Source organism: Platalea leucorodia (genome assembly GCF_965183815.1).
Source record: "Platalea leucorodia genome assembly, chromosome: 24".
Lineage (NCBI taxonomy): Eukaryota > Metazoa > Chordata > Aves > Pelecaniformes > Threskiornithidae > Platalea > Platalea leucorodia.
Window position 1 is genome coordinate 2,919,493 of NC_138846.1, and position 10,726 is coordinate 2,930,218.

General features: G+C 71.1%; 3 protein-coding genes across 6 annotated transcripts; 1 reads left to right on the forward strand and 2 right to left on the reverse strand.

The window, feature by feature from the left end:
- The first annotated feature begins 52 nt into the window (after positions 1 to 52).
- Positions 53 to 2,234, forward strand: LOC309600484 (sodium channel modifier 1-like). Of its 2 annotated transcripts, none has more exons than XM_082332875.1 (8): positions 53 to 184; positions 669 to 739; positions 822 to 910; positions 990 to 1,087; positions 1,178 to 1,272; positions 1,401 to 1,546; positions 1,640 to 1,791; positions 1,875 to 2,234. In XM_082332875.1, the coding sequence occupies exons 1-8, from the start codon at positions 134 to 136 to the stop codon at positions 1,917 to 1,919; spliced, it is 747 nt and encodes a 248-aa protein (XP_082189001.1). In that variant the 5' UTR covers positions 53 to 133; the 3' UTR covers positions 1,920 to 2,234. The 2 variants fall into 2 exon arrangements, with proteins under 2 accessions (XP_082189001.1, XP_082189000.1); XM_082332874.1 differs by having other exon boundaries at positions 1,659 to 1,791; positions 1,875 to 2,078.
- Positions 2,235 to 3,046: 812 nt separating this feature from the next.
- Positions 3,047 to 7,815, reverse strand: TMOD4 (tropomodulin 4). 2 transcript variants are annotated; one of them, XM_082332826.1, is made up of 10 exons: positions 7,718 to 7,815; positions 6,879 to 7,022; positions 6,636 to 6,792; positions 6,006 to 6,128; positions 4,852 to 4,941; positions 4,510 to 4,640; positions 3,820 to 3,927; positions 3,463 to 3,606; positions 3,230 to 3,374; positions 3,047 to 3,145 (listed from the first exon to the last, which is right to left on the reverse strand). In XM_082332826.1, the coding sequence occupies exons 2-10, from the start codon at positions 6,999 to 7,001 to the stop codon at positions 3,123 to 3,125; spliced, it is 1,044 nt and encodes a 347-aa protein (XP_082188952.1). In that variant the 5' UTR covers positions 7,002 to 7,022; positions 7,718 to 7,815; the 3' UTR covers positions 3,047 to 3,122. The 2 variants fall into 2 exon arrangements, with proteins under 2 accessions (XP_082188952.1, XP_082188953.1); XM_082332827.1 differs by lacking the exon at positions 6,006 to 6,128.
- A 530-nt stretch (positions 7,816 to 8,345) lies between these two features.
- On the reverse strand, positions 8,346 to 10,608 carry VPS72 (vacuolar protein sorting 72 homolog). Of its 2 annotated transcripts, none has more exons than XM_082333312.1 (6): positions 10,454 to 10,608; positions 9,955 to 10,107; positions 9,684 to 9,795; positions 9,390 to 9,569; positions 9,134 to 9,275; positions 8,346 to 8,877 (listed from the first exon to the last, which is right to left on the reverse strand). In XM_082333312.1, the coding sequence occupies exons 1-6, from the start codon at positions 10,568 to 10,570 to the stop codon at positions 8,484 to 8,486; spliced, it is 1,098 nt and encodes a 365-aa protein (XP_082189438.1). In that variant the 5' UTR covers positions 10,571 to 10,608; the 3' UTR covers positions 8,346 to 8,483. The 2 variants fall into 2 exon arrangements, with proteins under 2 accessions (XP_082189438.1, XP_082189437.1); XM_082333311.1 differs by having other exon boundaries at positions 9,678 to 9,795.
- Between the last annotated feature and the right edge of the window lie 118 nt (positions 10,609 to 10,726).

Sequence of the window (10,726 nt, forward strand, 5' to 3'; positions counted from 1 at the left end):
CGCCCCTCGCGCTCTCTGATTGGTCTCCGCTCCCGCGCGTGGCCTGCCGGGAAAAGCCGCCCGGAAGCTGAGCGCCGGGGGGGGGGGGGGTGGGCGGTTCCCATAGCAACCGCGGGCCGGCGCCGCGGCCGCCATGTCCTTCAAGCGGGAGGGGGACGACGCCGCTCAGCTGGGGGTGCTGCAGGTGGGTCCTGGCCCCCCCGGGCCCCCCCGGCCCTCCCCCGCCCCCCCGGGCCCCCCTAACCCCGGCCGCGGCCTCCCCGCGTACCCCCCGGGCTCGCCCCCTTTGCCCTGGCCTGGTCCCCGCCGGCCCCCCCAGCCCTTCCCCGCTCCCCGAAGCTCCTCTGCACCCCGGATTCCCCCTCACCCCTGCCCTGTGTTGGCCTTAGGGTTCCCCTCCCAGCGCCCCAAATACCCGCCTTGGCCCAGGCCACTCCTCGGAGTTGCCCCCATCACCCGAACGCCCCCTCCCCAGCCCTGACACCCCAACTCCCCCCCTTTTCTCCCTCGGAGGGGGGTCCCCGGGGTGCCAGGGTTTCCTGGCCTAAGGGGGGACAGGGCTGGGGGAAGGGCTGGTTCCCCGCGGGGCGAACTGGAGGCGGCCCCCCCTGCTCCGGCAGCAGGCGCGGGGGGACCAGCGCTCCCTGGGCCCCCTCGCTCTCTCCCAGAAACGACGCGTCGCCGATCTCTTGGCCAACTACATCCCCGAGGACGAGGCGCTGCTGCTGAGGAGCGGGAGGTGAGCGAGACCCCCGAGGGCAGCCCCCCCTCCAGCCGCTTGCGGGGTCCTGACGGCAGCTTTCCCCCCGCCCTCGGCACAGGTACGCCTGCACCGTGTGCGCCCACCGCCCCGTCTTCGACACGCTGGACGTGCTGACGGTCCACAGGGCTGGCAAGAAGCACACGAGCAGTAAGTGGGGGACAGGCAGGGGGGTGGGCTGCGCCCAGCGAGCACGGCCCCCCCCCCCCTCCTCTTCCCTCTCTTCCAGGCCTGCAGCGCTTCTACGGCAAGAAGCGCTCGCTCCAGGACGCGGCCCAGAAGCGGCGGCACGAGGAGGAGGTGCGGGCAGAGGAAGCAGGCGCGCAGGTTGGTGTGGATGCCCCTTCCTCGCCCCGCTGGACCCCCTGGCCAGGACCCCCCAGCCAGGCCCCCCTGAGCTCTGTCCCCTCTCCCCAGGGCTCCCCGGCCCCTCTTCTGGCGCGGACGAGGAGGATCGCCCGGAGCGCTCTGCTGAAAGCCGCTCCCTACAGCAGCTGCTGCCGGAGGACAGGGTAAGACCTTTGGTTTTGCTGCAGGAGGATGGGGGAAAGCTCTGGGCTGCCCGGGAGGGACCGGCAGCGCCGTGGCCTCACCGCCCTCGGGCGTGTGTGCGATGAGGCCCTGACTCCTCCTGTCGCAGCGTGGAGGGAAGCAGCTCGCGAGCCGGTGTGACCCAGGTGGGGCCGAACACCGCCTTGACGCCTCCGGAGCCGTCACGGAAGGACGGAGAAGCCGTGGACGCCAGCCCTGCAGCCCTGCTGCCGGGGCATCGCGGCAGGCGAGCAGGTAAGAGCCGGCTGGCGGTTCCGGGGCTGTGCCGGCGGGGCAGGGCGCCTGGGCTCTCAGCCGGGCCTCTCCCGTTTCTGCGGGTCCCGCCAGCCCCTCTCTGCCCTCCCAGACACACCGAAGGCGGCTCCGGCCCGGACGCAGCGAGGTGGCAAAGGAAAAGGCTCATCGTCGGCCCTGAGCCAGCCCGAAGCCCTCAGCCCCGAGAGACGCCAGGCCCTGGAGCGATACCTGCAGCTGCGGAGGTGAGTCCTGGCCCCGCTGGCGCGGGGAGACCCCCAACGAGCCACCTCTCACGCCCTCCATCTGTCTGTCTGTCCGTCCCCAGCGCTGGCTGGATTCAGGACCGCTCCGGCAAGTGGGTGAAGGATGAGAACGCCGAATTTGACTCTGACGAGGACGAGCCGCCCGCGCTGCTGCTGGCCTGAGGCCCCCTCTGCCCCAGCGGTCCCCTTGGGGACGGTGCCCCCCGGCTGTCCCCAGGCCCCGCCGTTAATAGAGGCAGCTGCAGAGGACAGAGGTGTCTGAGCCGTTGGGGCAGGTCCCGGGGAGGGCTGATATCGGGGGTCCCAGCGTTTTGCCACCCTGGGATGCTCAACCTGGGGCCTTTTCGGGGTGTCCCCACCCTGGCCAGAGCCCCGCGAGCGCTGCCAACCTCGATGTGGGTTTCGGCCCGTCCCCATCCCGTCCCCTCCTGTCCCTGGCCCAAGTCACGCTCATTTTCTCGCACGCTGGCAGCTGCCTGCGGGTCGTGGCCTTTCGGGGTGGTGGCGCCGGGTTCCCCCCCTCCTCCCCGGCCCCGGCAGCTGTCCCGGTGCTTTGGAAAGCGCCCGGCCACGCCGCCCTCCCCCTGCCTCAGTTTCCCCCCCCACTTTTCCTGCCAGCCTTTGGGTACCTGCAGGTGCTCCCACATCAGGCGGGCACCCATGGGACTGTCGTTTACGGGGCTGCGCCCCGAGCCGGCATCCGCACCCTGGGGCAGCACCCACCACCCACCCAAGGGTCTCCCTGGGCTCTGGGGCCGATCCTGTCCCGGGGGGGCTCCCTGGCAGCGCTGCCCGGGGTGATGTTACCCCTGGGCACCGGGATTTACCCGCTCGCTCAGCTCGTGCCTATAAATAGGTGGCAGAACCTATAAATAGGCCCTGCGTCCCCCCCCACCCGCCTCACTGGGCTGCGGGTGCCGGCCTCCGTGGGCCCTGGGTGCCCGGCTCTGTGCCACGGGGGCACCCGGCTGCCAGACGGGGGGTTGCCCTGCTCCCCCCACCCCTCCTGGTGCCGTAACCCAATCCCCTGGGCGTAAATACCCCGACCCCACTGCTCCCCGAGGGGATCCAGGTGTCCGGCTCGGCCCCCGCGGATTAACGGGGCGGCTAACAGGGCCTCGAGCCCCTGCCGCCTCCCCAGCGGCGTTACCCTCCCTCGGCCCATCCCTACGATCCCCATTCCGGCCCCCGCGTGCAAATCCTGCCCCGGGACGCGTCCGAGCGGATCCCGAAGCCGCGTCTCTCCGTCGTCTTTATTTACAGCAGCCCCGGGGAGCAGGAGCCGGAGCTCGTTCGTGCCGGGGGGGCCGTTAGGTTTTCTTCTGCTTGCGACCTGGGGTAGGGGAAAGAGGGGGGCGTCAGGGCCGGGACCCCCACCCCGATTCCTGCCCCGGGAGGGGACGCGGGGGACACTCACGGAGCTCGTTGTTTTTGGTGATGGCGATGGCGGCGCGGGCGCGGGGGCCTTGCTGCGTGAAGTGGTAGCCGAAGCGCACGACGGAGGGGCACTGCTCCAGCATGGTGGCCATCTCCATCTCCACCGTGTCGCCCAGCCGCTGGCACTGCGGGGCCGGGGTGAAACCAGGCACGCCGGGAAGTTGGGGACACCCCTGTCCCCTCCCCGGGCCACCCCTGGGTGCCCATCCCTACCTGGTTGTCCACCTTGAGCTCGCTCAGGGTGGTGTTGTGGTACATGGCCTTGATGATGCTCATCATGCCGGCGCTGGTGATGAAGTTGGATTCGATGTTGAGGCTCTGCAGGGTCTTGTTCTCCATCAGCATCTCGGCCACAGCCTGCGTGTCACCTCAGGGTGTCACCTCGGCGTGTCACCCGGGGCTGGCACCCCCCTCTGGCACGCCCTGGGCCACCGATGCCTCGGGTGATGGCGGAAAAGCCACCGTCCCCTGGGCTTGCTGGTGCCCAGGATGGAGCCGGGGGCAGGGGACCGCATCCCCTCCCTGCCTGGGGACGCGTGGGGACACGGGGGACACGGTGCCGGGACTCACGCTGGCCACGGGGTCGTTGCTGCGGGTGGCTACCAGGCTGAGCTTCTTGACGTGGGTGTTGGTTTTCATGGCCTCGCAGATGGCCTTCAGCGTGGAGATGGGAATGTCCTGCGGCAAGGGGGCCGGGGTGTCACCGAGGGGACGGGGATGTCCCCATGGGGATGGGGGTGTCACCGAGGGGATGGGGATGTCCCTGAGGGGAAGTGGGTGCCATCAAGGGGCTGTAAGTGGCATCGGGGGGGTGTAGATCTCTCCAAGGGTACGGTGCCATCCCTGAGAGGGTGCTGATGTCACCCGAGGCATGTGAGTGGCACCAAGGGGACGTGGGATGGCACCAAGGGGACACAGATGCCCCTGGCTGAGGGCCAGCACCTTAGGGTGCCCTGGAGCCACTCCAGGATGGGGACAAGCACCCCAGGGGTGCCCCAAGATGGGGACCAGCCCTATGGGGACACCCCGGGACAGCGAGCAGCACCCTGGGACAGGGTGACCAGGCCTCGTGGGGACACCCCAGGGTGGGACCCATCACCCTGGCACCACCCCGGGCAGGGAGCAGCACCCAGGGACACCCTGGGGACACCCTGGGGACACCTTGGGATAGGGACCAGCCCCATGGGGACACCCCAGGAGGGGGACTGGCACCCCAGGACTGGGACTGGCCCCCGGGGACGCTGCCACCAGGTCCCTCACCTTGATGTTGTTGAGGTTGACGTCCTCCAGAGCCCCGTCGTTGGCCTGGATCTGCCGCAGCGTCTCCTCCACGTTGGTGGGATTCGGGGGCTCATCCGGCACCGGCTTGTACGTGTCGGGCTTCACCACGCCTGCGGCACACGCGTGTGCACGGGGGGACACGTGACTGCGCACGGGGGCACGGACACGCGGGGACGTGCGCGTTCGCACGCGTCCTTGGGGTCACCGTGGGGAATCCCGGAGGGGTTCCGGTCCCCGAGTTCCCCCCGAACAGCCACGTGCCCCCACGTCCCCGTGTCCCCTGTCCCGGGGGGGCTCGTCCCCGTGTCCCGGGGCACTCACTGTTGATGCCCTCCGTGTTGGTGATGGTCCCGCTGCAGATCGCGTCGTAGTACTGCTTGTTGCTCATCAGCGTGTACATGCCCAGGATGGCTGCGGGAGCGGGGTGGGGGTCAGCGGGGGCCCCGGGACCCCCCGGTCCCCTCCTGTCCCCCCGGGGTGGCCGCCGCCCCCCAGCCCTGCGCGGGGGGGGCCGGGGAAGCCGCAGGGAGCGGGTGGGCCGGGGGCCAGCGGTGAAAGCCGAGCGCGGGGGCACGGTGCTGCTTTTAGCCGGGCCCTGGCGGGGACCCAGGGGGGCGGGGGGGCTCGGTACACGCCTGGCAGCAGCGAGCACGGGTGCGACACGAGGCCGGGGCAGGCGTGCAACACGCTGGCGCCATGCAATGTTTCCCCCCGTGCAACAAACTATCCTTGTGTAACACGCTATCGCCGTGTGACGTGCTCCCCGCCGTGCGACGCTGCGGTGCGATGCTGCGGTGCCACAAGCTGCCCCCACGTGAAGCTGCTGCGGGACATGCTACCCCCGTGCGAGGCTGTGGTGCAACAGGGCAGCCTCGTGCAAGGCTGTGGTGTGACGTGGCTGCCCCGTGCAAGGTTGTCGTGCGATGCGGCAGCCCCGTGTGAGGCTGCGCTGCGATGCGCCAGTCTTGTGCGAGGCTGTGGTGCAACGAGGCAGCCCCGGGTGAGGCTGCAGCAAATGCGGCAACCCTGTGCAAGGTTATGGTGCGACACGGCTGCCCCGTGCAGGGCTGCTGTGCAACGTGGCAGCCCCATGCGAGGCTGCGGTGTGATGCGGTGGCCTTGTGCACAGTTGTCATGCCACGTGGCAGCCTCGTGTGAGGCTGTGGTGCAACAAGGCAGCCCTGGGTGAGGCTGCGGCACGATGCAGCAGCCCCGTGCAGGGTTGCGGTGCAATGTGGCAGCCCCGTGCAGGGTTGCGGTGTGATGCGGCAGCTCCGTGCGAGGTTGCGGTGTGATGCGGCAGCCCCGTGCAAGGCTGCAGTGCAACGTGGCAGCCCTGTGCGAGGTTGCGGTGCGATGCGGCAGCCCCATGCGAAGTTGCAGTGCGACGCGGCAGCTCCGTGCGAGGTTGCGGTGCGATGCAGCAGCCCCGTGCAAGGCTGCGGTGCGACGTGGCAGCCCCGTGTGAGACCCACCGGCGATGTCGCACATCTCGGCCTCGGTGGCGTTGGCCAGCGCCTCCTCCAGCTCGGGCTCCAGCGTGATCTGCTCCTCCCGCGGGATCTCCCGCGTCGGGTTCTTGGGCACGAAGGGCTTCCCTGGGCGCGGGGACGCGGGTCGCACCCTGCCCGGCCTCGCACCAGCCCGGTGGCACCGGACATGGTGGCCCGGGGAGGAGGCTGGGGATGCGGCCGCTGCCGGAGGGTGACCTGGCCTAGGGGTGGCCGTGCCTGGGGGTGACGTTGCCGGGGGGTGGCATTGCCGGCAGGTGACGATCTGGGGGCGTTGGTGTGATTGTACTGGGGCGGGGGGTGACGTTGCCGGGGGTGGCCGTGCTGGAGGTGGTATTGCCGCGGGGTGGCTGTGCCAGGGGTGGCGTGGCCAGAGGTGGCTGTACGGGGGGTGACATTGCAGGGGTGGCCATATGGGGGATGACATTGCCAGGGGGTGGCCGTGCCCGGGGCTGGCGGGGACCCAGCTCGCCCAGGACACCCGAGCCGCTGGCGAGGACCGTTCTGCCGAGCTAAATATACCTGGTGCTGCGGGGCCCTGTCCCCCCTGCTCCCCCCCACGGTCCCCGCCATGTCCCCCCCGGGTCCCCGCACCTTTCTTCTCGCCGGTGAAGGGCACCAGGTCGTCCCGCTCGCCGGCCTCCAGCGCCTGCTTCTCCAGGTGCTGCAGCAGGGCCTCCCGGTCCAGCGGCCCCGTCGGGCTCTTCTGCGTCTGGTCCCGCTGCCGCAGCCCCGCCGGCAGCAGCACGTTCTGGGGACCCACCGTGTCACCCCCGGGGGACCCCGGTGCCCGCGCGGCCCCCGTCCCGCTCGCCGTCCCCCCGCACCGGGACCCACCTCGGGGTCCATCTCCAGCAGCTCCAGGTCCAGCTGCGCCAGCTCCTCGGCTGACAGCTCCCGCAGGATCTTGTCCTCGTCGATGTCCCGGTACTTCTCCAGCTCCTGCCGGTAGGACGTCATGGCGGGGGGCCGGGGGGCGGCCTGGGGGGAACGACGGGGGGCTGAGCGGCCGGCGGGAGGCTCCCCGGGGTGGGGGGGTGCCCCACACTGCGAGGGGACCCCCCACGCCACGGCCTGCGGGACCCCTCCGTGCCACGGGGTGGTACTGGGTTCCCAGTGGTTTGGGGGGGCCGTGGGGCACCCCAGGGCGGGGGCCGGGCTGGTGTGGTTGCGGAGCTCCTGAGAAAACTGAGTCCCGGCTCCCGGGTGCTCCCCAGGGCCAGGACCCCGCGTCCCCCCCAGCCTCCCCCCCAGCCTCCCCCCCTGCCTGGGGCCAGGGCCCGGCTCAGCACCCCAGCACCCCCGGGCCCCCCCTCCAGTGCCCCTCTGCCCCCCAGCACGGGTCCCCGCCTCCCGGGGGGGCAGCAGGGGTAAACGCTGAGGACCTGAGTCCCCCGACACCGAGGTCGGGTCCCCCCCGAGGAACCAGGTTGAGATTCCCCCCTGACACCTGGGTCCCCAGGGCTGGGGGGGACACGCACGCAGCCGGTGCCCCCAGCAGGGACCGGACGCCCACGGGCGAGAGCCGGGGGGCTGCGGGGTGGGGATCCCTCGGAGCCGGGACCCCAGACAGACCCGGGGACCCCAGAGCCCCGTGTCCCCGGGCGTGACGTGCCCCACAGCCGCCCCACCCCCAAGGGACCCCCACCCTTGGGACCCCCACCCTGGGGCCCTACCTGGCCGCTGGCCGGGGCGGCGGAGCCTGCCTGGGTGCGAGCCCCGGTGCTGAGCCAAGGGCTCCGGCCGCGCAGGGCATGAGATCAGCATTTTATTCTGCGAGCCGGCGGCGGGGAGGGGCGAGATCACATATCCCCGGGCGTTATCGAGCCCTGCCAGCCCCGCGCCGGCTCCACCCCAGCGCCCCGGCACGGCGGGGGCACCCCGGGGGCGATGGGGGGCCCCTCGTGACCCGGTGGCTCCCTGTTACCCCTTGGGGTGCCCTGGCCACGGGGAGAGGCTGAACCTCGTGCCTGGGGCCCCTCAGAGACCCCCGAACCCCACTGTCACCCCCGGGGGGACGTTTTATGCCCCTTCACCCCCAGACCGTCTGGGTGACGTGGCTCCCGCGTGCCCCCCAGCCCCCAAAATCGCATTTGGGGGGGTGCGCGGGGCCACCGTCATCAGGGCTCCCGTGGCAGCGCTGCACTGAGAGCAGCAGCCCTGGGGACAAACTGCTTGTTTATTGTAGGGTCTCTCAGAAACCAAGGGGTCGTACGCAGCCTGTGTTTACTGTAGGGCCTCCTGGTGTTGCAGGCGCTGCATCTTGAATGGAAATGAGAGTTCGCACCCTTGTACGCAGGCTACTCCGATTTATTTCTTTTTTTTTATATAAAAAAAGGCAGGAAGGAGATAAATAGAGCAACGAACGGTCACCCACGGGAGTCAGAGCGAGGAGAGGCCGCGACCCGCAGCGGCCATGAGCCCCCCGCGGGCCCCGGGCGCTCAGGTCGTGGGGACGCTCTGCTTGATGATGATCTTCTGGCGGGTGGGACGGACGTTGGGGTCGGGGCCGGGGGGAGCGGCGGCCCCCAGGGCGGCGGAGGCGGCGGCGCTGGGCAGCCCGTGCGCCGTGATGTATTTCTTGTAGGCCTCCCGGATGATTTTGAAGGCGCGGATGTTGGAGTAGGGGATGTCAGTGATGGGGTCGCGGTAAACGGCCGGTTTGTGGGTGACGGGGCAGATCTCCCGCACCGGCAGCCGCGGCGGTTTCGCTTTGGGGAAGAAGCGCTCGAAGGTTTCATCGTCGCTGAAGGAGATGAAGGTGCGGGAGCACTTCCCGGCGGAAGCCGGAGCCGGGGCTGGAGCTGCTTCGGCCTGCTGCGGGTCTTGGTCCAACCTGGAAGAGCCGCAATCAGTGCCCAGGAGACCCCCGGGGCGGGGGGAAACCCGGGGGAGCTCCCACGGCGGGCAGAGCTGCCCAATCTGCTCAGGCCACCCCCCAGGACTGGAGCACGGGGCATGGGGGGCTCCAAGGCGCTGCCCAAAACCCGCTCCTCCCTCACCGCGATGGAAGAGGGGCATCGGGAGTGGGAGCCAGGGTCCGGCTGGGGGGAAAAACCCACGGGGGCCACGTCACGGTGACCCCAACCTACCCCTCCACGTCCACGTTCTCCTCCTTGCCCGGCTCCGGGACGAGGGGCATGGTGACGGACCAGTACCGGATCACGGGCCCCACGCATTTCCGCTTCTTCTGGACCTGCTTCTTCTTGTCGGCTTCCAGGCGCTCGTAGTTCTCTGGGAAACGAGGGACAAAGTGAGGGGGAGGCTCAGTGCCTCACCGACACCCTCACCCCCATCCCTGCGCCATTTCGGGGGTGCCCGCGCCCCTCAGCATGGCGTCCGCCTCACCCAGGGAGCGGAGGTTGATCTCCTCTGTGATCTTGGCCTCCTCCAGCAGCTCCTCCTGCGTCAGAGGCCGGTCGTAGTTGGGGCCTCCCTTCTTGCGCTTGGACTGGACCTGCCGCTCCTGGATGCGCAGGAAGGTTTGGCGCGTGTGCTCCGTCGTCGACTGCCGCATGTGCTTCCGACCTGCGGCACGAGGACGGGGCTGAGCCGCGGGCACCGGCCGGCCCGGCGCACCAGGGGCTCTCCCGGCGGGGGGCCCGTTTCCAGCCCGTCCCGTCCCGTCCTGCGCACACTCACTGTCTCCCACGTCATCCTGGAGCTCCAAGGGGACGGATTTCACCTCTCGGGGCTTCTGGGAGCTGCCGCTGGGGATCTCCGTCTTCTTGGGGCGAAGGCTCTTGAGGGGCTCCTACGGGATGGGGCAGAGGACGTGAGGAGGGAGGAAAACTCCCCCCGGCCACGGCTTCGGCCTCGTTCAGACCTCGGCTTTTCCTAACGGGGAGCGCGTCCCCTGCCCGCGGCGCTGGGCAGGCGCCCCCGGCGCCCCCGGCCCGCTCCCCGCCCGCACCCGGTAGGCTTTGGTGACGACGCGGCGGCGGCGCTTGGGCTCGCTCTCGTCCTGGTCGCTGGCGGGTTCCTCGCCCTCGTCGATGTCGAAGTCCGAGTCCACCTCGTCGTCGCTGTCCGACTGATCGCCGCGGTACTCGTCATCGCCCGACTCCTGCGGGGACAGCGGGGCCGCGTCACCCCCACGGCCGCGGGGGTCTCCAACGGCTCCAAAGGACGCCCCGCGCCCCCGCTGCTCCTCCCCCGGCCCCTCCTGCCGCCCCGCAGCCCCCTCCCGGGCCGCCCCCGGGGACACCCCTCCACCCCCCCCGGGACCCCCATACATCCCCCCCGGGGCTCCCCCACCTCCCGGGACCCCGTCTCCCGGGGCTCCCTCCCCGCCCCGGGGCTCCCCCGCCCCCGAGCCCCTCACAGCACCGGGAGGTCCCGTTCGCCCTGGTGCCCCCGCGCCCCCCCCGCCCCGGTCCCCCAGCTCCAGGGCTCCCCCGCCGGGCCCGCACCTCGGTGAAGCCGCCGTAGGTGGTCTGGTAGAACTCATCCTCCTCCTCGGCCTCCAGCAGCCCCGACAGCCGGTTACCGGCCGTGCGCCGCGGGGCGCGACCCTCCGCCAGGCTCATCGCGCCGCCGCCGCGATCGGCGCTCCGCTGCGCGTCCTGCCCGGCCCGCCGCTGCGCCGCCAGGCAGGGCAGAGCGAGCGCCGAGCGGCCGATGGCGGCGGGCGCCCCCTGGCGGGCGGGAGGGGGCTCCGCTGCGGGGTACGGAGGGGGCGGGGC